General features: G+C 39.7%; 1 protein-coding gene across 2 annotated transcripts in view; it reads right to left on the minus strand.

Annotated features, from left to right (window-relative positions):
* Positions 1-25,827, minus strand: part of C2CD3 (C2 calcium dependent domain containing 3) — a 155,454-nt gene that overhangs the window by 89,815 nt on the left and 39,812 nt on the right. For both annotated transcript variants that reach the window (XM_025358290.1, XM_025358291.1), the window contains exons 6-11: positions 25,132-25,264; positions 24,551-24,679; positions 12,196-12,343; positions 5,641-5,795; positions 2,445-2,654; positions 1,842-1,954 (exon numbers count right to left, since the gene is read on the minus strand). In XM_025358290.1, the coding sequence (XP_025214075.1) occupies positions 1,842-1,954; positions 2,445-2,654; positions 5,641-5,795; positions 12,196-12,343; positions 24,551-24,679; positions 25,132-25,264 (888 nt within the window). The remainder of the gene's footprint in view (positions 1-1,841; positions 1,955-2,444; positions 2,655-5,640; positions 5,796-12,195; positions 12,344-24,550; positions 24,680-25,131; positions 25,265-25,827) is intronic.

The raw sequence follows: 25,827 nt of genomic DNA on the forward strand, positions 1-25,827 counted from the left end.
GAGTGAAAGGCCAACCCACAGAATGGGAGAAAATATTTGCAAATCATAGATCTGATAAGGGGCTTGTATTTAGGATATACAAAGAACTCTTATAACTCAATAACAAAGAGTCCGATTTGAAAATGAACAAAGGATCTGAATAGGCATTTCTCCAAAGAAGATATATAAATGGCCAATAAGCACATGAAAAGATGCTTGACATGACTGGCCATCAAGGAAAATGCAAATCAAAATCAATGTGATGTCACTTCACATCCACCAGGATGACCAGAATAAAAAAGAATGGAAAGTAACAAGTGTTGATGAGGATGTAGACAAATCAGAATATTCATATACTGATAGTGGGAAAATGGTGCAGCCACTGTTGAAAACAGTCTGGCAATTCTTGAAAAAGTTAAAACATAAAGTTACCATATGACCCAGCAATTCTACCATTAGATATATACCCAACGGAAATGAAAGCACACGGTCCATACAAAAACATGTACACAAATGTTCACATAGCAACATTATGCAAAATTGCCAAAAAGTGGAAACAACCTGAATGTCCATCAACTGAGGAAAGGATAAATGAAATGTGGTATATCTATGCAATGGAGTTTTAGCCATAGAAAGGAATGAAGGACTGATAACCTAAAAATATTATGGTAAGTCAAAGACAATAGTCAAAAAAATCACAAGTTGCATGATTCCATTTATATGAGACACCTAGAATGGACAAACTGATAGAGACAGAAAGAAGATTAGCAGTTGCTTAGGGCTGGGGAAAGAGGGAAATGGGAAGTGAAAGCTAGTAAGTATGGGGCTTCTTTTAGGGGAATGAAAATGTTCTAAAATTAGATTGTGGTGATGGTTGCACAGCCTTGAAAATATTGGCCGGGCATGGTGGCTCATGCCTGTATCCCAGCACTGTGGGAGGCCGAGGCCGGCGGATCACTTAAGGTCAGGAGTTCAAGACCAGCCTGACCAACATGGTGAAACCCCATCTCTACTAAAAATACAAAAATTAGCCAGGCATGCTGGCACGCACCTGTAATCTCAGTTACTCAGGTGGCTAAGGCAGGAGAATTGCTTGAAGCCAGGAGGTGGAGGTTGCAGTGAGCTGAGATCAAGCAACTGCACTCTAGCCTAGGCGACAGAATGAGACTCCGTCGCAAAAAAAAAAAAAAAAATTAAAAAATTTTATACTTTAAATGAGTAAATTGTACAGTATGTAAATTATGTCTTGTTAAAGTTGTTTTAAAAGAAGAAAAATGGCGACAGTTGAAAGAAAATGATTTAAGCATCATAATTTTTGAGTTCTAGTCAGTTATGTTACTAGTGACCTGCTGCCTTATATTAGAATAGTCATAGTATCACTGGGCCTGTTTACTCCCTTATAAAATACAGAAATTACAGTAGATTCACTTCAAAGTTCTTTCTAGCTCTAAGATTTTATGATACTACAAAAGTCAAATGAGGCCAGGCATGATGGCTCATGCCTGTAATCCCAGCACTCTGGGAGGCCGAGGTGCACGGATCACCTGAAGTCAGGAGTTCGAAACCACCCTGGCTAACATGGTGAAACCACGTCTCTACTAAAAAATACAAAAATTAGCTGGGTGGGGTGGCATGCGCCTGTAATCCCAGCTACTCAGGAGGCTGAGATGGGAGAATTGCTTGAAGCCGGGAGGCGGAGGCTGCAGTGAGTAGAGATTGCGCCACCACACTCCAGCCTGGGCGAAAGAGCGAGACTCCATGTCAAAAAAAAAAAAAAAAAAAAGTCAAATGAGTAATTACGAATTCAAAAATTCTTCCAAAATCAGAATGTCTAAGGTGCAGAAAACCAGTGTGTCTCTTACTTCCATTTGTAATTTTACTGGAGGCGAGTCGAACAACCTCAGTGATCAAAGCTGTCTTTCCCAATCCGCTTTCCGAAAAGCCCACAGGAAAGTGATATTCTACAAAGAAAGTGCTAAAAAGAAAAACAAAAAAAGTGATTAAAAACTAACCAAACAATAAACCTAATTTCCGTCTGATAAATCCAACATATATTTGAAGTCCTATTTTCAGGACCTCTAGTACTCAGAAGCCTTACCTCTTCTTCAAAGCTTTCCACCAATCCTTGTCAGAGAATCAAAGGTTCCCTTTCTTGCGTTCCCACAGCACTTTTAATACAAAACATCTATTTTGGGCCCTAAAGCCTTATGTTATAGATAGCCATTTAAATGTTTCTCTGTCCTGCTAACTGTAAGATATGTAAGAACAGAGTCTGTGTCTTAATTTTCTTTAGTCCCATACTTACACAGTTCTTGGGATCTAGTGGGGATTCAGTATATTTCTGTACATTAAATGATGCATATGAAAACACATCCCAAATCACAGTATTATACAACTGTTGATTATTATCATCAGACACACTTTCGAAAAATGTCAAATTTAGCTTTCTCATGTTAGAGACATACCGCTTTTTTGCTGTAGTCACCTTAGGTGGTGTACCAGCATAGCTTTTTTTGTCAGGGGTCATCTGATGATTATCTGGAGGAATTCCCATGGTTTCAATGATGATTCTGACTGAATGTGTTCTACCCAAAAGGGCCAGTCTATCCACACTTAGTGTCATCGTTTGGGTATCTTCTGGAGTTTCTGAGAGCATCTGTTGTTCAACCAAATTTCTGAAAGGAGTTCACACAAGCAGTGAGGCATACTGTTACAGGCTTCACATGAAACAATCTAGTTTGCACAGGCAAGATGAGGAAAGAGGGAGGGCAGCAAGTTTTAATTTTTTTATTTTTATTTTTGCACAGGGTATTGCTCTGTCACCCAGGCCAGAGTGCAGTGGCATGATCATGGCTCACTGCAGCCTTGACCTCCTGGGCTCAAATGATCCTCCCACCTCAACTTCCCAAGTAGCTGGGACCACAAGCATGGGTCATCACACCCGGCTAATTTTTGTATTTTTTGTACAGATGAGATGTTACTATGTTGCCCAGGCTGGTCTTGAACTCCCAGACTCAAGCAATCCTCCTGCCTCAGCCTCCCAAAGTGCTGGGATTACAGGTGTGAACCACCACACCCAGTCAAGCATCTTGATTCACAAGTTATCAAGGATTGGAAACAGCCTTAATTATCAGAATTCTGGTCCTATAGTGCAAGAAATCTCAAAAAATGTAAAAACAATTATAATCTAAAGGGTTGAGAGTGTATATTCAGGGTAACTGGAATCTATGCTCGCAGTACAAAAAAATTTTTAAATACTATATATACATATACACACACACACACATACACACACACACACATATACACACACATATATATACACACACACACACACATATATATACAATACACATGAGTACAGAAACTGAAACTACAAATTTAGGTTTTTCTAGAAGGGACACAGACCTTATTTCAGTTACCCACTATCCTAATGTAACTACTATTGTCACTTTTGTGTATTTCTTCTCATTTGCTTTCCTTATGCATATTTTCTACATAGTCGTGATTACAGTACACATACAACCTAGAATCCTGCTTTCTTCCTTAACCATTTAAATTATACCTATCTTGGTAGAATCAATAAAATGAAAATGACCATACTGCCAAAAGCAATCTACAAATTCAGTGCAATTCCCATCAAAATACCCTCATCATTCTTCACAGAACTAGAAAAAAAAAATCTTAAAATTCACATGGAACCAAAAAAGAGCCCACATAGCCAAAGCAAGACTAAGCAAAAAGAACAAATCTGGAGGCATTACATTACCTGACTTCAAACTATACTGTAAGGCCATAGTCACCAAAACGGCATGGTATTGGTATAAAAACAGACACACAGACCAATGGAACAGAATAGAGAATCCAGAAATAAAGCCAAATATTTATAGCCAACTGATCTTCGACAAAGCAAACAAAAACATAAAGTGGTGAAAGGACACCCTATTCAACAAATGGTATTGGGACAATTGGCAAGCCACATGTAGAAGAATGAAATTGGATGTTCATCTCTCACCTTATAAAAATATCGACTCAAGATGGATCAAGGACTAAATCTAAGACCTCAAATCATAAAAATTCTAGAAGACAACAATGGAAAAACCCTTCTAGACATTGGTTTAGACAAAGACTTCATGACCAAGAACTCAAAAGCAAATGCAACAAAAACAAAGATAAATAGATGGAACTTAATTAAACTAAAAAGCTTCTGCACAGCAAAAGAAACAGTCAGCAGAGTAAACAGACAACCCACAGAATGGGAGAAAATCTTCACAATCTATACATCTGACAAAGGACTAATATCCAGAATCTATAAGGAATGTAAACAAATTAGCGAGAAAAAAATCAAACAATCCCATCAAAAGTGGGCTAAGGATATGAATAAACAATTCTCAAAAGAAGATATACAAATGGCCAACAAATGTATGAAAATATGCTCAACATCACTAATGATCAGGGAAATGCAAATCAAAACCATAGTGCGATACCATTTTACTCCTGCAAGAATGGCCATTAAAAAAAAAAAAAAAAAAAGAATGTTGGTGGGGATGTGGTGAAAAGGGAACACTATTACGCTGCTGGTGGGAATGTAAACTAGTACAACAACTACGGAAAACAGTGTGGACATTCCTTAAATAACTAAAAGTAGAACTACCATTTGATCCAGCAATCCTACTTCTAGTATCTACCCAGAGGAAAAGAAGTCATTATATGGAAAAGATACTTGTACACGAATGTTTATAGCAGCACAATTTGCAATTGCAAAAATATGGAACCAGCCTAAATGCCCATCAATCAACGAGTGGATAAAGAAATTCCATATATATATATGGAATACTACTCAACCATAAAAAATAAATGAAATAACGGCATTTGCAGCAATCTGGATGGAATTGGAGACCATTATTCTAAGTGATGTAGCTCAGGAATGGAAAACCAAACATTGTATGTTCTCACTCATAAGTGGAAGTTAAGCTATGAGGATGCAAAGGCGTAAGAATGATACAATGGACTTTTGAAACTGAGGGAAAGAGTGGGAAGAAGGTGAGGGATAAAAGACTACAAATTAGAGGCCGGGTGCGGTGGCTCACACTTGTAATCCCAGCACTTTGGGAGGCCAAGGTGGGCGGATCACCTGAGGCTAGGAGTTCAAGAGTAGTCTGACCAACATGGAGAAACTGCGTCTCTACTAAAAATAAAAATTAGCTGGGCATGGTGGCGCATGCCTGTAATCCCAGCTACTCGGCAGAAGAATTGCTTCAATCCTGGAGGTGGAGGCTGCAGTGATCTGAGATCGTGCCATTGCACTCCAGCCTGGGAAACAAGAGCAAAACTCTGTCTCAAAAAAAAAAAAAAAAAAAAAAAAAAAGGCTACAAATTGGGTACAGTATCATATTGCTTAGGTGATGGGTACAACAAAATCTCAGAAATCACCACTAAAGAACTTATTCAGGTAACCAAATACTACCTGTTCCCCAAAACCTATGGAAAAAAAAGTACCCATCTTTTCAGATTATTACATTTTTAAGAATTACAATGTTTACTGAGTTATTGCAACTTAATCACTCTAATGGTGCTGGACAAATGGGTCATTTCACCTTAGGAGATCTTGTGAAAATAATATTCCTTTGCATTTACCTTTAAATAAACAGAGCAGCTCACCTATTTTTCTTGCCTGTTGACCTCTTCTTCAGCTTATGATCACTTGACTCCAGAACCTTAGACGATCTGGCAAGAGCTGTTGACTGGCTTATTTTTTTAGAAGGGACAACATCATCCTCTTCACTGAGGAAATCACTGATGCTGGTATCAGATTTCTATGGAGAGGAAGAAACAGAGACACTAAAAGACAGCTGCTTTGGGGATTGTGGCAACGAAATATTTCTCTAAAGAAAGCAAGTTCTAAAAAAAAGAAAGCAAGTTCTTCTCTGTACATACATCACTCTCTTAAAGAAAGAACTGACACCAGGGAATCCCATATTTCTCCTGGTTATACAAAAATAATCTGAAGTTCACAAAAATAACCTACAAGTTCAGTCGAAAGCAAATAAATGAAGGTAGATTCTTCTTTCAAATTCTCAATAACAATAATAATTATTTATTGACTATAGACTGTATGTCTGGTATTATGCTTCATGCTACATGTATATTTCTAACATTCACCACATTCCTACAAGGTTCCTTTATCTCAGTTTTTACAAGAGAGAAAATCAGAGCTGAAAAAAGTAAGGCAGCTTGTTTATGAACCATACCTGTAAAGCCAGATTTTGATCTCCATGGGCTTCAAAGCCTGTATTTCTACCATAGTTTGAGGCCAAATGACTTGGACGATGTCACCTAATTATTTGGATAGACTACTTATTTATTTATTTTTTTGAGACACAGTCTCACTGTGTTGCCAGGCTGGAGTGCAGTGGCACAATCACAGCTCACTGTAACCCTGACCTCCCCGGGGCTCATGTGATCCTCCTACCTCAGCCTCCTAGCTGCGACTACAGGCATGTGCCACCACCCCTGGCTAATTTTTGTATTTTTTGTAGAGTTAAAGTTTGGCCATGTTGCCCAGGCTGGTCTCAAACTATTGGGCTCAAGTGATCTGCCCGCCTCGGCCTCCCAAAGTGCTGGAATTACAGGGGTGAGCCACTGTACCCAGCCAAGACTACTTTTTGTCACCATTCTATACTACAAATGATTCATTCTGCTTTTAATCTTGCTAAAATGAACTGTTTACTATATATAGGTCACAAATTTCCTTAATGAGGGAACCAATGGCTAAGCCCCTTGCAATTCATTTTTATTTTGAGAAAAGGCAGCTACTGCAATGGACTGATCAGCCCTTTACATCACAAAATGTAAAATAAAGAGAGAAGATGGCATTATAGTTACTGGGCTCCATTTAAAAAAAAAGATACAAAGCTTGCTAATATAATATAAATTCAGGACACAAACCCAAAGTTATTTTAAGTCTATCATTTAAAACTACCCTTTTTTCAGCGTGTCAGGGGGTATAATGTGTTGATCTGTGACAGGGGGACAAATTAATTTAAATAAGCATGATAAGGATGTCTTCTTGGAAGCAATACAACTTTTTTTTTTTTTTTTTTTTTTTTTTGAGATGGAGTCTCGGTCTGTTGCCCAGGCTGGAGTGCAGTGGCATGATCTCCGCTCACTGCAACCTCCGCCTCCCAGGTTCCAGTGATTCTCATGCCTCAGCCTCCCAAGTAGCTGGGACTATAGGCATGCGCCACCACACCTGGCTAATTTTTGTAGTTTTAGTAGAAACAGGGTTTCACCATGTTGTCCAGGCTGGTCTCGAACTCCTGACCTTAAGTGATCTGCCCGCCTTGGCCTCCCAAAGTGCTGAGATTACAGGCGTGAGCCACCGCGCCACCACAATACAACTTTAAAAGGCAAAATTACAAAGATTTTTGCCTTTAAGTTTTCCTTTAAGTGGCAACTTTTAAAAATGGTTATTGATGAGTGCAACTGAAGAATAAATTTTAAATTTTATGTAATGTCAACTAATTTAAGCAGCAGCATGTGGCTAGTAGCTACGTTGAATAGCATGATTGTCAGGTTGCTTTTTTTTTTTTTAAATTATACTTTAAGTGTAGGGTACATGTGCACAATGTGCGATTTGTTACATATGTATACATGTGTCATGTTGGTTTACTGCACCCATCAACTCATCATTTACATTAGATATTCCTCCTAATGCTATCCCTCCCCCAGCCCTCCACCCCTCGACAGGCCCCAGTGTGTGATGTTCCCCACCCTGTGTCTAAGTGATCTCATTGTTCAATTCCCATCTATGAGTGAGAACAGGCAGTGTTTGGTTTTCTGTCCTTGTGATAATTTGTTCAGAATGATGGTTTCCAGTTTCATCCATGTCCCTGCAAAGGACATGACCTCAACCTTTTTTATGGCTACATAGTATTCCATGGTATATATGTGCCACATTTTCTTAATTCAGTCTATTATTGTTGGACATTTGGGTTGGCTCCAAGTCTTTGGTATTGTGAATAGTGCTGCAATAAACATATGTGTGCATATGTCTTTATAGTAGCATGATTTATAATCCTTTGGGTATACACCCAGTAATGGGATTGCTGGGTCAAATGGTAATTCTAGTTCTAGATCCTTGAGGAATTGCCACACTGTCTTCCACAATGGTTGAACTACTTTACACTCCCACCAACAGTGTAAAAGCGTTCCTATTTCTCCACATCCTCTCCAGCATCTATTGTTTCCTGACTTTTTAATGATTGCATTGTAACTGGCGTGAGATCGCATCTCATTGTGGTTTGGTTTGCATTTCTCTGATGACCAGTGATGATGAGCATTTTTTCATGTATCTGTTGCTGCATAAATGTCTTCTTTTGAGAAGTAGCTGTTTATATCCTTCATCTACTTTTTGATGGGATTGTTTGATTTTTTCTTGTAAATTTGTTTAAGTTCTTTGTAGATTCTAGGTAATAGCCCTTTGTCAGATGGGTAGATTGCAAAAATTTTCTCCCATTCTGTAGGTTGCCTGTTCACTTTGATGATAGTTTCTTTTGCTGTGCAGAAGCTCTTTAGTTTAATTAGATACCATTTGTCAATTTTGGCTTTTGTTGCCATTGCTTTTGGTGTTTTAGTCATGAAGTCCTTGCCCATGTGACTACTGGCTACCGAATTGGACAATGTGGGTACAGGACATTTCTGTCATCACAGGAAGTTCTAATGGACAACATTGTCTTACAAGGCTCCATTTCGAAGGATCCTTATCAATATGCACAGTTATTTCTAAAAAAAGGTTTGTTTCCACAGATGCTGGAGAGGATGTGGAGAAATAGGAATGCTTTTACACTGCTGGTGGGAGTGTAAATTAGTTCAATCATTGCGGAAGACAGTGTGGCAATTCCTCAAACATCTAGAACTAGAATTACCATTTGACCCAGCAATTCCATTACTGGGTATATACCCAAAGGGTTATAAATTATGCTGCTATAAAGATACATGCACACATATGTTTATTGCAGCACTATTCACAATAGCAAAGACTTGGAACCAACCCGAATTCCATTAATGATAGACTGGATTAAGAAAATGTGGCACATATATACCACGGAATACTATGCAGCCACAAAAAAGGTTGAGGTCATGTCCTTTGCAGGGACATGGATGAAGCTGGAAACCATCATTCTGAGCAAACTATCACAAGGACAGAAAACCAGACACCACCTATTCTTACTCATAGATGGGAACTGAACAATGAGATCACTTAGACACAGGGTGGGGAACATCACACACTGGGGCCTGTCGGGGGGTGGAGGGTTGGGGAAGGGATAGTATTAGGAGAAATACCTAATGTAAATGATGAGTTGATGGGTGCAGTAAACCAACATGACACATGTATACATATGAAACAGACCACACATTGTGCACACGTACCCTAGAACTTAAAGTATTAAAAAAAAAAAAAAAAAAAAGGTTATTGACAAGGTAATCAAAATCTAGATGAGTCCAAGGGCTGAAAGGAATTAAGGTTAACATAAACTACATTGCTCAACAGCTAAGAATTTCAGGTACCAAAATACAAGGTAATCACACTGTGAATGGTATTCAATATTAAGAATGTCAAACACTGACTTTGGGGAAGGAACATTGTAACTCCTTGACTTTCCCACTGTCTCATGGTCAGTTAGTTCACTCCTTCTTTCAGGCAACAAACATTTTCTAAAATTATTTTGTTCAAATAGCATGGGGGATTATGTAGTACCATTCACACATTCATTTATTCACTAAGTATTCACTGAGTGAGCACTCGGTATCTGTCAGGCCTTTGCTGTACTGGTAATAAAAAGAATGAAGACACATTCCTGCGTACAAGGGACTATATCATACAACGTGGTAAGAGCTATAATAGAAATATGTGCAAGATATATGGGTATTCAAGTAACAAATTATGCTTGGAGAAGTCTGGGATGATTTCTTCACAGAGGTGATGAGTTGATCTTTAAGAATTAAGTTTATCAGATGGATAAGAGCATTTCAGCATTCAAAGTAGAAGGATTAGTACCAGCAAAAAATAGGGAGATACAAGAGCTAAGGCCAGGTGCAGTGGCTCATGCCTGTAATCTCAACCCTTTGGGAGGCCAAAGCAGGAGAACTGCTTGAGCCAGGAGTTTGAGACCAACTTGGACAACATAGTGAGACCCTGTCTCTACAGGGAAAAAAAAAAAAAAAAGAGCTAAAATGTTTCAGAGTGTCAAGTGGCATGAGACTCCAGTAAGGCTGGAGACTCTGGTGGGTAAAGGGTGTAAGTGGGAGATGAAGTTAGAGAGGTCATTCACGGTCAGATTCTAACACCATGCTCAAGACTGACGACACACTGTGGTCTAGTAGAAAAAAATACAGGCTTTTTGTCAGATAGACTAGGGTGAGAATTCCAATTCTGCCACTTAATTATTAGTACTTAACCTCTTTAAGCTTTTGTTTAATGCTATGTAAAGGAGAGATAATACTATCTCATGCAGCTGGTAAAAGAATTAAATAAAACAGAGCTGGACATGGTGGCTTACGCCTGTAATCACAGCAGTTTGGGAGAGTGAGGTGGGCAGATAACTTGAGGTAAGGAGTTCAAGACCAGCCTGGCCAACATGGTGAAAGCCTGTCTCTAATAAAAATACAAAAATTAGCCAGGTGCAGTGGCATGTGCCTGTAATCCCAGCTATTCGGGAGGCTGAGGCAGGAGAATTGCTTGAACCCGGGAGGCGGAAGTTGCGGTGATCCGCGATTATGCCTCCGCACTCCAGCCTGGGTGACAGAATGAGAGACTCCGTCTTGGGAAAAAAAAAAAAGAATTAAACAAAATAATGAATGAAAAACAGTATTTAGTGCTCCATTAGTTTCAGCCATAAAAAAAACAAACAAACAACCCGCCCAAGTATTTAATAAATGATAGATAAGATGTGAAGTCCCTAGCACACAAAAAATGGGTAATAAATATGTAATAAATATTTCCTCATTATCCTATAGGGAACATATTATCAGTGATGACTGTGAAGGTGGGAAGTCATGAAATCCTAACAGTTCCTAAAGTCTTTCTCACCCACCTCCTTGTGTCCAATCCCACTGCCGCTACTCTCATTCAGGCATTCTCTCTCATACCTCCCGTAGCCCAGTGGCTTCCTATCTGCTTCTGGTTATTCCCTCTTCAGTCTTCAGCCCCCCTGTATGGCTGCCAGACTCAGATTCCTAAAACACTCTTGTGATATGTGACTTCCTCTTCACTTGACATGAAAAGCCTTTCACAGATTGGCTGCAATGTGCTAGCCTGCCTTTTCAACTTCTTTTCCACACAAATTCTCATCTAGTCAACTGGATCCCTTGTAGTGCAAAAATGTGGTTTTCTGCACAGGTCATTCTTCTACACCCATTTTGTATCTTTTCTCCGCTTCTCAAAACACTATCTTTCAAGTCTCAGTTAAAACCCTTTATTCTTCATTATGCTTTTCCCCAACAATCTCATGTAAAAGTTTTCCCTGCTTCTTCCAAACTGTAGTAGCCCTCACTGGCTTACTACTGGGCTGGTATAAACTACCTTGTATTTCAGTATCTTTTTTTGACCTGGAGAAAAGGAAAATCAGGAGCATGAACCTTTGCACATATAAACAATTACTTGTGGAACAGGGATTGGACTTACCATGTATAGACTCTAGAAGATGCTAAGTCAATGAAAAGAGCATAAGGCTTGACAGAAAAAAGAACTTTGAAAAAACCAGCGCTGCCAGAAAAGAGAATCCCTGTCTCACAGGCCAGAAGAGTTTTGTCTCCTACGAGTAAGAAGTATTTTTGGAATATTTTTAACAGATACCAGTTAAGGATGGTTCTGAGGGTATAACTACATCAGCTGTTCCTTATAAAAGCTCTAAGGAAACCATATAATACATTAATTAAACCATAGGCTTTGGACTCAGGCAAACTTGAATTTGAATTCTGGCTCTAATACTTATTTGTTACATGTTCTTGCACAAAATACTCAAATTCTACTAGGCCTGTCTCAACATCTGTAAAATGAAGATAATACTTTCTTCTTCAGGTTGTCATTATGATTAAGTAAGGTAAGGTATGTAAAATGCATAGCTGTCTGGCAAGTGGTATCATGCCTCCAGCTACTAATATTATTAATACATTTGTTCTCTAATTCTCAGTGCTTTAGGTTCAATGACTTACAGGTACTGTATAAAATAAGTTCTCCAGAAGACTTTGGTCATACTGAGGGTCATTCAGTTCACTGCTGCAATACACATCACTCCCAGGAGATGGGCAATCTGGAGGAGAGCCTAGCCCATCCCAGAAATTGCCTTGGGATAATTCAGCACTGCAGAGATAAGAAAACAAAGCAGAATAATTTTAACAGAAGTTTCAGCTGAACTATTCTCTCTTTAGTGAAACTTTCTGAAGTTCTAAATGTGGAAGGAGATATGTTAAACAAAAGACTCACATTAAACAGAAGACTACTGAATAAATATTTCCCAATTATACTACCCCTCCTCTGGGATGCTAACAACCAGTATTCAAAAACACACTACTGACACTGATTGTGATCTCATTCATTTATTCAACAAACATTTACTGGTCACCTATTATGTGCTAGGTCCTGGAAGATACAGAGATGGCTAAGCTAACACAATCTGTACTCTTGTTGTATTTACAGTCTGATAGAGAGAAAAAAAGGTATAATTCAATGAGTTAAATATTATACATTGATTTTGCAAAAAATTCACAGACACACCCACTTCCAATAAACAAAAATATGTGCATTTAGGACTAATTACGGTGATATTAGTTCTATACAGAATATTAAAAAATGAATAAAACACAGTTTATAAACTAATAGGAAGATAAGCATATAAGTAACTATAAACTCAGAATTTTGAAGGAACAAATTCTCCCTTTTTTTTTTAAATCCTATGCTGGTCTCTCTCTCTCTCTTTTTTTTTTTTTTTGAGGTGGAATTTTGCTCTTGTTGTCCAGGCTGGAGTGCAATGGCATGATCTAGGCTCACTGCAACCTCTGCCTCCCGGATTCAAGTGATTTTCCTGCCTTAGTCTCCCTAGTAGCTGGGATTATAGGCACCCACTACCACGCCTGGCTAATTTTTGTATTTTTAGAGATGGAGTTTCACCATGTTGGTCAGGTTGGTCTTTAACTCCTCAGGTGATCCACCCACCTTGGCCTCCCAAAGTGCTGAGATTACTGGTCTCTTTTTTGATAGCAATTTTTACTTTCTACCTTTCTTTCAGTTCCTTGTATAAATTCCATATTTTTCCTCAAAGTTTAGGTTCCTTGAGGGCAAAATATGCATATAGTTCTGTTTCTCCTACATTAATTAGCATTTAATAAGCACCTGTTAGTGAACTTAATGATTTCTTAATGAATATGATGCCAGGTACTGTGCTACACATTTTATTTATTATTTCTTTCCATGTTGCTTCCTTTCAAGTTAGCTGCTATACTTCTTTCCTTAATTTCTCAAGAAAATAGTATATAATCACTACCTTCAAATTAGACAGTGTTCTTATATTATTTTGAACAAGCAGATAGTTAATGTTCCCTTCCTCACCTTTCCCTGGGCTACAGAAGGGTTTCTCAATCTCAGCCCTGCTGACATGTTGGGTCAAACAGTTCTTCTATCTTTGGGACTGTCCTATGCATTTCAGATCCCTGGCCTCCACTTATCAGATGCCAGTAGCACATTCCCAGTTGTGACAACCGAAAAATGTCTCCAGACACTGTAAATATCTCATGGGGTTGGGGCGGGGAAGAATCACCCCCTCCTTGAAAACCATCAATCTATAGTAACTCTCAAAGGTCAGAACAGCTTCCTAACTGCCATAATCCAACTAACAACTTCCCAGTCTACATGGCCTCTCTGCAGCTTCCGCAGCCCAGGAGTTTAAGACCTGCTTCTTTTTGAAACTCTACTTTTTGGTCTTTTATATAACTGTATTATTTGCCACATATACTCTCCCCCTTGTACATCCTTAAAGTTATGAAGATTTTTCCAGTTGCTTGTTATTCCCCACTTTGTACACCCTTAAATTTATGAAGACTTTTCCACTTTTCACTCTTTTTTGAAATTAATATTTCTTTGAATTTATTCACCTGTCTATGACATACTAAAAGGGCTAAAATTTGCCTGTGTTCCTTGGCCATAAAATAAGCCTATTTTCAGTACTATCCTCTTCTTTTTCTTCTTAGACATAATTTTAAATAAAAGAATACACATACCTATTTTGAAAGTCAAATAGGACTACAAGGCTTATAATAAAAAACAGTAGCTGAGTGATTCCTCAGAGGGGATCACTTTCAATTCCCTTGGATGCTTCTTCTAGTATTTACCTCCATATTTCTCTTTTTAAAAATTTATTAGAGACATGGTCTTGCTTTATTGCCCAGCCTGGAGTGCACTGGTATCATAGCTCACTGAAGCCTTGAACTCCTGGGCTCAAGGGATCCTCCTGTCTCAGCCTCTTTAGTAGTAGCTAGGATTACAGGTGCATACCAACACACCTGGCTAATTAAAAATTTCTGTAGAGACAGGGCCTCATTATGTTACCCAGGCTGGTCTTGAACTAAACGATCTGACGTAGCCTCCCAAAATACTGGGATTACAGGTGTAAGCCCCCATGCCTGGCTTTACCTCTATATTTTGAAGTGACACATTAATATACCACTATTTTCTGATTTTTCGCTTTTCTGTATGATCTATGAAAAATGAAGGACCCACTCTTTTACACCATTACACTTGAACCACACATTTCCCTTTTACCCATCTTCTCTATTTAGTTATATTACAAATTTTTTGGTTAAATTAATTTTCAGGGTTAATATTGTATCTGAGCCAAGTACAGTATAATTTATTGCACCTCTTTTCTTATACAAGTAATTATCCCTGGTATAAATTAACTGCCTTAATTTTCGTTTGCTTAGTTTTCTTTGACCCTATTACTACTTTATGACTGAATTCTTCAAGAGAATTGAACATTTCCTAAGAGAGAACTGAAAATTTCATCAATATATGTTCCATTCCCCTTCACCTCTTCACTCCTTAGAAACATCCCTACTGAAGTCAGGGATGCCCCTATACGGACTGCTTGCTCTCTCTCTATGTTATATACCCGAAATCTCCTTCTATCCCTCTTCTGTGTTGTAGCCCCTATTTCTTAGACTATATGTCTTACTCTTTCTTCCTAAAATCAATGTTCAGTAGAAGATATTTTCCTGTAGTTTTCTGAGGAATAGTGCAAGACAGGTAAACTTCTGAGAATCTGAATAAAGTTATTTTTACTCTACTCTCACACTTGATTAATAGTTTGATTAGGAGTAGAATTTTAGGTTGAAAATAATTTTACTTCAGAATTCTGAAGACATTTCTGCACTGTCTTCCAAGGAACTGGTAGAAAACCTGATGTCATTCCAATTCCTGATATTGTATATGTGACCTTTATTCTTTCTCCCTTTCTGGAGGCTTTTACTATTGTCTCTCAGTATTTTAAAATTTCATAATTATGTGTCTTAGTATATCTTTTTTCATTCACTGTTCTGAGTTCTTGATCCTTTTTTTCCATACACAGCTTTATTGAGATATAATTCACATACCATACAATCTTCCCATTTAAAGTAAGCAATTTGGTCAGATATGGTGCTCGCACCTGTAATCCCAGCACTTTGGGAGGCCGAGGCTGGTGGATGACTTGAGGTCAGGAGTTCAATACCAGCCTGGCCAACACAGTGAAACCCTGTCTCTACTAAAGATACAAAAAATTAGCTGGGCGTGGTGGCATGCGCCTGCAATCCCAGCTACTCGGGAAGCTGAGGCAGGAGAATTGCTTGAACCCGGGAAGTAGAGGTTGCAGTTAGCTGAGGTTGCGCCACTACACTCCAGCCTGGGTGACAAAGCAAAACTCTGTCTCAAAAAAATGAAAATAAAAAGACAAAATAAATAAAGTGAGCAACTCGATAGTTTTTAGTATGTTCATAAATGTGACCAACCATCACCACTCAATTTTAAAACATTTTCATCATCTCAAAAATAAACTCCATAACCTTTAGCTATCACTACCCTGCCCATCAGCACTCCCAGCCCTAAGGAACTATTAATCTATTTCCTATCTCTATAGATTTGCCTATTTGGACATTTCATCTAAATGAAATAAAAGTATATATATTTGCCTGTGACTGGCTTCTTTTTATTTAAGACAGGGTCTTGCTTTGCAACTCAGGCTGGAATACAGTGGTGCAATCACAGCTCACTGCAGCCTCAACTTCCAAGATGCAAGTGATCCTCCCACCTCAGCCTCCTGAGCAGGCAGGACCCTACAGGTGTACGCCACTACCCCAGGCTAATTTTCCACTTTTTGTAGAGACGGGGTCTCCCTATGTTGCCCAGGCTGGTCTTGAACTCCTGAGTTAAAGTGATTCTCCCACCTCGGCCTCCCAGATTACAGGTGTGAGGTACCAACACTGTGCCCGGCCTGGTTTCTTTCAATTAGCATGTTTTTAAGGTTCATCCATGTTGTAACATGTAGCAGTACTTCACCTTGATGGCCAAATGTAAAAACACTGCTCTACTATATGGATACTCCAGATTTCTTAATCCATTCATCAGTTGATGGACATTTAGTTAGTTTGATTTTTGGGGTTGCTTCATTTTTTTTCCATGTGGCTATCCAGTTGAATAATGCTGGTATGAACATTCGTGTACACATTTTTATGTAGACGTACGTTTTAATTTCCCTTGGGTATACGGCTAGGAGTTGAAATGCTGGGTCACATAGTAAATCTTTGTTTAAAAATTTTATTGTTTTCTATCATATGGTAAATCTATAGGTACGAGTTTGAGGAGTTGACAGCCTATTTTCCAAAGTAGCTTCATCATTTTACATTCCTGCCAGCAGTGTACCAGGGTTTCAAATTCTCCACAACCTCATTAATGCATAGACTATTTGACTTTAGTGGGTGATTTCCTGATAACAAATGGTGTCAAGCATCTTTTCATGTGTATATTGGCAATCTTTTTTTTTTTTTTTCTTTTTTTGAGACGGAATCTCACTCTATCTCCCACCTCCCAGGTTCACGCCATTCTCCTGCCTCAGTCTCCCGAGCAGCTGGGACTACAGGTGCCCACAACCACGCCTGGCTAATTTTTTGTATTTTTAGTAGAGACGGGGTTTCACTGTGTTAGCCAGGATAGTCTCAATCTCCTGACCTCATGATCTGCCCGTCTCGGCCTCCCAAAGTGCTGGGATTACAGGCGTGAGCCACCACGCCCAGCCTTTTTTTTCTTTTTCGTTTTTTTGAGATGGAGTCTCACTCTATTGCCTAGGCTGGAGTGCAGTAGTGTAATCTTGGCTCACTGCAACCTGCACCTCCCAGGTTCAAGCGATTCTCCTGCCTCAGCCTCCTGAGTAGCTGGGACTACAGGCGCACACCACCACGCCCAGTTAATTTGTTTGTATTTTTAGCAGAGATGGGGTTTCACCATGTTGGTCAGACTGGTCTCGAACTCCTGACCTCGTGATCCGCCTGCGTTGGCCTCCCAAAGTGCTGGGACTACAGGCCTGAGTCAGCAGCCCGGCCATGTTAGTTATCTTAATATATTTTTTTTGAGAAATGTTTATTCAGATCCATTGCCCATATTTCTAATTGGATTATTTGTTCCTTAATTATGAAGTCATGTAAGTTATTTATATGTTCTAGATATAAGTCCTGTATCAGATGTAAGGTTTGCCATTTTTTTTCCCATTCTGTGGTGTCTTCTCACTTTAATAGTGTCCTTTGAAGCACATAAGTTTTCAATTTTAATGGAATCCAATTTATGTATCTTTTCTTTTGTTGTTTGTGCTTTTGGTGTCATATCTAAGAATCTTTTCCCAAATCCAAGGTCACAGATTTACCTCTATGTTTTCTCTAAGAGTTTTATAGTTTTAGCTCTTTCGTTTAGCTGTTTTATCCATTTTGAGTTAATTTTTGTATACTGTGTGAGATAAGGGTCCAACTTCATTTTTTTTTTTTTTTTTTTAGATACAGGTCTTGCTTTGTCACCGAAACTGGAATGCGGTGGTGTAATCCTAGCTCATTGTATCCTTGAATGCCTGGGCTCAAGTAATCCTTCTGCCTCAGTCTCCTGAACAGCTAGGACTACAGTCATGTGCCACCATACCTAGCTAATCTTTTTTACTTTTATTTTTTGTAGAGATGGGGGTTCCACCATGTAGCCCAGGCTGGTCTCAAACTCCTGGCCTCAAGTGATCCAACTGCCTCAGCCTCCCAAAATGTTGGGATTACAGGCATAAGCCACTGTGCCTGGTCCCAACTTCATTTTTTCTGCATGGGGCCATCCAGTTGTTCCAGCACCATTTGTTGAAAAGACTATTTGTTCCCCCATTGATTGGTCTTCACAGCCTTGTCTAACTCATATTAGTTGACCACAGATAGATGGGTTTATTTCTAAACTATCGATTCTATTCCATGGATTTATACGTCTATCCTTATGCCAGTATCACACTGACTTGATTCTGTTGCTCTGTAGCAAGCTTTAAAATTGGAAAGTGTGAGTCCTACTTTTTTTTTTTCAAGATTGTTTTGGCTGTTCTGGGTCCCCTGCAATTTCCTATGAATTTGAGAAACAGCTTGTCAATTTCCACAAAGAAGTCAGCTGGGATTCTGATATTGTGTTGAAACATAAACATAGGATTTTTTCCATATATTTAAATCTTCTTTATTTCAACAATGTTTTACAGTTTTTATTTTATTTTTTATTTTTTTGAGACAAGATCTCACTCTGTCACCCAGACTGGAGTGTAGTAGTCACAGCTCACTGTTGCTCAAGGGATTCTCCTGCCTCAGCCTCCCAAGTAGCTGGGACTACAAGCACGTGCCACCATGACTGGCTGTTTTTCTGCATCTTTTGAGATAATCATGTGGTTTTTGTTTCTTATTCTGTTGATATGGTGAGGCCGGGTGCGGTGGCTCACGCCTGTAATCCCAGTGCTTTGGGAGGCCGAGGTGGGCAGATCACCTGAAGTCACAAGTTTGAGACCAGCCTGGCCAACATGGTGAAACCCCATCTCTACTAAAAATACAAAAATTAGCCAGGTGTGGTGGCACACACCTGTAATCCCAGCTAGTTGGGAGGCTAAGGCAGGAGGATTGCTTGAACCCGGGAGGCAGAGGTTGCAGTAAGCTGAGATCAAGCCATTGCACTCTAGCCTGGGTGATAGAGTGAGACTCTGTCTCACAAAAAGAAAAAAAAAAAAAAAAAAAAAAGAAAATCTATCTGTTTCTCTCTCTCTCGATACAGATATAGATAATGGTGGATCACATATATTTATTTTCAGATGTCAAACTAACTCTCATTCCTGGAATAAATCCTGCTTGGTCATGGTATAAAATTATTTTTATATGTTGCTGGGTTCGGTTTGCAAGCATTTTCTGGAAGATTTTTGTGTCACATTCATATTGATCTGTAGTTTTCTTTTGTGATGCTCCTGTCTGGATTTGCGTCAGAGTAATGCTTGCCTCATGAGTTGAGGAGTGTTCTCTACTATTCTAATTTTTTAGAAAGGTTTGTGAAGAATTGGTATCAACTCTTCTTTGGTAGAATTCAGCAGTGAAGTTGTCTGGACCTGGGCTTTTCTTTGTGGGTAGTTTCAAAGTTACGAATTCAATCTCTTTAGTTAATTTTTACTATTTCAATTATTAATTGCTTTGTTAGAGGTCTCTTCATATTGTCTATTTCTTCTTTTTTTCTTTTTTTGGAGACGGAGTCTTGCTCTGTCGCCCAGGCTGGAGTGCAGTGACGCCATCTCGGCTCACTGCAAGCTCTGCCTCCTGGGTTCACGCCATTCTCCTGCCTCAGCCTCCCAAGTAGCTGGGACTACAGGTGCCTGCCACCATGCCCGGCTAATTCTTTGCATTTTTAGTAGAGATGGGGTTCCACCGTGTTAGCCAGTATGGTCTCGGTCTCCTCGTGATCCGACCGCTTTAGCCTCCCAAAGTGCTGGGATGTACAGGCGTGAGCCACCGCGCCCAGTCCATGTTGTCTACTTCTTCTTGAGATAGTTTTGGAATCTGTCCATTTCATCTAAGTCGTCGACTTTATTGTCATACAATTGTTCATGGTATTTCTTTACCATCTGTTTTATTTGTATACAGTCGGTATCAATGTCCCTGCTTTAATTTCTAATGCTAGTATTAATAATTTGAATCTACCCCTCCCTGGGAACACAGTCCACCAACTAGTAACTAAGGGAAGAGGGGGCCCTAAAGTCTTGCCTGCCCTAGCCTGGAGTGGTGTTTCTATTTCTGTGAGTTCTGAGGGATAGGGAGAGATATCTTGGTTCAAATATCAACATGAAAGCTCATGTGCTTCATTTCAGGGAAATTTACTTTTATAATTCCTTTCTCTCCTTTTTTCTTTCATCTTCTTTTTAGAATTCCCATAATTTGGACATTGAACCTCCTTAAAATATCCTCAATTTTATATTTTTTTTCCGATTTTCCAACTCCATTCTTTTTGTTGAACTTTCTGGGATTTTTCCTCATCTTTCTTTTCCAAATTTTGCATTAAATATTGTTCTCTGTTTACATGTTGAAGCATTCCTCAAACATCTACAAATTGTGGCTATCTGTTCATATTAAAAGTCAGGCACTGAAATGCTGACCGGAAGTGTCATATTCCAGTTGGGAGTGGGAGAAAACTTGTTGACTGGTTGGTTTCATTATAAAATAATTGGGCAGAGCTAGACCATTTTGTTGAGTAATCTCTAATGGTTGGTATCTGTACTTCTTTTCTCTTGAGCTAGACGGTTTCTCAGCAAAATCTCAATCTCCTACTTGGGAGGTGATGTGGCTGTCAGTGTTCTAGGAGTCAAGAGGTAATGGGGATCAGAGGTAGGAGGGGTGTTCATCATTCCATATGCAGACTTTAATTTAGTCTCCATTTCCTTGGTATGGTCCTCACCACTACCCTCAGTTTGCTTGACAGCCTTGCATCTAAGGATCAGTTTGTAACCTCTATATATTAAACTGCTAGTCTTTCACTGGGCAGGGTAATGTCAGTCTTCTGGCTCTGGGGATGGGAGATGGTATTATAATAATAATATCTAACATTTATTGAGAGGTCATTCTGTAAGGTGTTTACAGGAATTAATTCACTGAGTCCACACTACATATCACTGAAGTAGGTTATATCCTTTTTATAGGTGAGGAAACTGTAGTAGAAGGTGGTTAAATAACTTACATAATGTTTTACAACTAGTGAGTGGCAGAGTTCAGGTTCAAATACAGGCAATCTGGTTTGAGGTTCTCTTTCAATTAATCTCTATTCTATACTGTCTGTCCAGATCTTGGAGAGGGGAAAGAAGGATCTAATTGCTCCTATTTATTTTTTCTTAACCAGTCCTCATTTTTAGCCTCAAACTCAGATATTGCTTTGGTGTTTCTAATTCCTGCAGTAGTCTTTTTGGGCTACTGCAATCAAACTGTTGGTCCTCTAACCTCAAACATACAGACTTCTCTATTTTGCTAGGTCAGTTACCTTTGTTCACCTGTTTTCTAGCTTCCAAAATTTTATTGACATCTTTCTTTTGCTGTCACCTCCCCTTTTGGTTCTTGTGAGTTTATGCCTTTTCTACTCTTTCATTATCATTTTGTTGAGGTTTATTTTATTTTGAGGCAGGGTCTTGTTCTGTTGCCCAGGCTGGAGTGCAGTGGCATGATCTGGGCTCACTGTAACCTCTGCCTCCTGGGCTCAAGCAATTCTCCCACCTGAGCCTCCCCAGTAGCTGGGACTACAGGCGTGTACCACCACGCCAAGCAATTTTGCATTTTTTTGTGGAGACAGGGTTTCCCTATGTTACCCAGGCTGGTCTTGACCTCCTGGGCTCAAGCAATTTGCCTGCCTCAGACACCCAAAATGCTGGGTGTACAGGTGTGAGCCACCATGCCTGGCAAAGAATGGGGATAAAAGTTTTAACTTTTATTCTTACTTTCATTCTACCATACTCTCTCTGGGTGATCTTGTCCACTCCAAAACTTTCGGTTATTACAGAGTAGCTAACAAATCTCCAATTTTTATCTTTGGGCTAGTCCTCTCTCTTGGGCTTCAGCTCTATATATCCAAGTGCTTACAACTCAAGTTTAACAGATTTACATAATCAAACTTGAACTTGGCCTTATGCCTGCTTAAGGATTTTCAATAATTTCAATCATTACGATCCATGAAGTCACTAGGGCAAAAACCCTAGGGATCATGTTTTACTCTTTGCCCTCTTTCTACAACTAATAAGTAATCAAATTCTGTCATTTCAACCTTTAATGTCTTACCTCTCCCCTTCTGCCAGGGAGAAAAAAACCCCCACATGATTTCCCATCTCTTCTATCCAATGCTTTTCCGTACTGTTGTGACAGTGATCTTCTGCTCAAAACATTTTGATGTTTACACAATTTTTTTTTTTTTTTTTTTTTTTTTGAGGCGGAGTCTCGCTCTGTCACCCAGGCTGGAGTGCAGTGGCCGGATCTCAGCTCACTGCAAGCTCCGCCTCCCGGGTTCACGCCATTCACCGGCCTCAGCCTCCCGAGTAGCTGGGACTACAGGCGCCCGCCACCTCGCCCGGCTAGTTTTTTTTTTTGTATTTCTTAATAGAGACGGGGTTTCACCGTGTTAGCCAGGATGGTCTCGATCTGCTGACCTCGTGATCCGCCCGTCTCGGCCTCCCAAAGTGCTGGGATTACAGGCTTGAGCCACCGCGCCCGGCCTACACAATTTTTAAGGTCCAGATTCATTAACACAATAATCAAAGTCTGGCTTCCACTTACCTTTTCCATTATACCTCTACTCACTCTACTCATTCCTACCATTAGCATACGATGAGTATGTAGTGTTGTCACTTCCCTGTAATAGAAGTCTAAACTTCAAGTCAAACTAATTGGAGGTTTTTTAATTTTCTTTTTTTTTTGAGATGGAGTCTCACTGCTTCTATCATCCAGGCTGGAGTGCGGTAGCATGATCTCAGCTCATTGCAACCTCCACCTCCAGGGTTCAAGCAGTTCTCCTGCCTCAGCCTCCTGAGTAGCTGCACCACCATGCCTGGCTCATTTTTGTACTTTTAGTAGAGACAGGGTTTCACCCTGTTGGCCAGGCTGGTCTCGAACTCCCAAACTCAGGTGATCTGCCAGCCTTAGCCTCCCAAAGTGTGGGGATTGTAGGTGTGAGCTTTTGGAGCCTTTGAAACACATGCTCTCCCATAACCTTTAAAACTTCAGCACATACTGCTTTTAACCACTATGCCCTATTAACTTTCCAAGACATGAATGTAGACAGTATCTTTTATATAAGAGACAATAAATAGATGAGTCTGGTTGGAGGGCACATGTTATTAATAATGTTAACAGAAACAGCTACCAACAGTAAAAATACTATGTGTTGGCCAGGCACTGTGGTTCATGCCTGTAATCCCAGCACTTTGGGAGGCTGAAGCAAGCAGATCACTTGAGGTCAAGAGTTCGAGACCAGCCTGGACAACATGGTGAAACCCTATCTCTACTAAAAATACAAAAATTAGTCAAGTGTGGTGGTGCATCTCTGTAGTACCAGCTACTTGGGAGGCAGAGGCAGGATAATCGCTTGAACCCGGGAGGTGGAGGTTGCAGTGAGCCAAGATTGTGCCACTGCACTCCAGCCTGGGCGACAGAGTGAGACTCCGTTTCAAAAAAACCAAAAAACAGGCTGGGCGCGGTAGCTCAAGCCTGTAATCCCAGCACTTTGGGAGGCCGAGACAGGCGGATCACGAGGTCAGGAGATCGAGACCATCCTGGCTAACACGGTGAAACCCTGTCTCTACTAAAAAATACAAAAAACTAGCTGGGTGAGGTGGCGGGCGCCTGTAGTCCTAGCTACTCGGGAGGCTGAGGCAGGAGAAAGGCGTAAACCCGGGAGGCGGAGCTTGCAGTGAGCTGAGATCCGGCCACTGCATTCCAGCCTGGGCGACACAGCGAGACTCCGTCTCAACAACAACAACAACAACAACAACAAAAAAACCCAAAAAAAAACCCCTCAAAATATTATGTGTCAAGCATTGTGTTACTCTTTTATGTACATAATTTTTAATACTTACAACAATTTTGCAAGGTTAGGTACAATTCCAATTTTACCAATGCCTCTGAAGTTCAGAGATACCTGCTTAAGGCCACAAAGCTAATTAGAGATGAATGTCGAATTTCCACTTGTATCTGTTTAAAATCCATGCCTTTTCATCATACCATGTTAACACTGGTGTTGGGGAAAGAGTTGGGAGATAAGAATGGTAAGGTAGAATGGGATCATTCTGTAAGTGAAGCCAAAAGTAAAGGGCTAAAGTTTGGAGTTTTATTTAGTAGGCAATGAGTGATCATTTAAGCAACAGGGAAGGGTTTGGTTAGTCTAAGGACATGTTACTTTAGGAAGATAAATCCGATAACACTGTATACTATGAATTGGAGGAAAAGTTTAAAAGGAAGAAAGCCAGTTAATAGTGCTTACCTGCCTAATAGCAGCTGTATAGCTCTGGTATCAGCTTTTGTGTCATGTCTCCAAAATGTATTCTCAGTTGAAGGGAGGAGGTGATCTTCAATGTGGTCTTTAAACTGATTCCTAGAAAAGGCTCTGCTTCTAAGGTGTGGAAAAATACTTTCTCACTGAGTGGCTAACAGATGGAAAAAATCTAAATCATAATGACTTCGTACATGCAGCTGGTCTGACTCAGAAAATTTAATGTACTTTAGACTTAACTGCCTTAAATAAAACTTTACACTTTGCAAAGCTCTTTCCTACAGTAGAATCCCATCTCATTTCTGTGAGGTAGGGAGAGAAGATCCCCATTTTACATCCAAGGATACCAGTTCAGAGAGAGTAAAGAATTTACCCATTTACATACGCTGCAAGTGCCAGTGCTAGGATAAGATCTTCAGTATCTTAACTCCTAGTGTAGGCTTCTTTCCCACCACATCAGGAATTATTTGATAAGCGTTTCCAAGATTATCCAGTCCATAACTTGACAAAAAACACAGGTTAACAACTATTAAGAAATGAACTGTTAGGGTTCTGTCTATCCTGTAACTTACTGTGTTGATGCCCTAAGAGAATCTTCATTAATAGGAGGATGAACTTGGTCCAACAACACGCTGGTCTCTGGGCTTGATTTCATTGCAGAAATCACCATGGCATTACGCAGTTTATTGCCTTGTTCTAACAGAGCTGAAGAGGGTAAATGTAGAAAACAGAAAAACCCAAAATGCAGCAGAAACATTTGGAATATTCAGGGCATTTCCTTTTATCACGGGACTCACCAGTGTGTACTGTAATAGTTTACTCATCTGCCTTCCCCATTAGCTTGAGAATTCCTTGAGGACATTTACTCAAAAGAGATGTTTACTGAGCTTCTACTGTGCACTGTTTTAGATGCTGGCATTATAACAATGAATGAAGTCTCCATTCCAGAGACTGACCTCTTGTGGGGTTGTTATATCCATGCACTGACTCTTCCGACTGGTGTTTGTACCTAATAAGGTTAGTAATATTTATATATTTTTTGTATCCAGATACCAAATTTATACTTCTACGGATGAAGAAAAGAGCACTAAAAAGCTTCCACGACTCAAACAGCAGGTTAATGGAAAAGTCAGAATAAAACCTGAGTTTTCAGACTTTCTGATAGGTAAAATTTACCCCATTCCTTAAGGGGTCCCACAACAATAACAGCACCAGAAATGAGAGAAAACATTTATTGAATGTTTACCACATGCGAGGCACTATTCTAA

This window comes from Theropithecus gelada, chromosome 14 (assembly GCF_003255815.1).
Source record: "Theropithecus gelada isolate Dixy chromosome 14, Tgel_1.0, whole genome shotgun sequence".
NCBI lineage: Eukaryota > Metazoa > Chordata > Mammalia > Primates > Cercopithecidae > Theropithecus > Theropithecus gelada.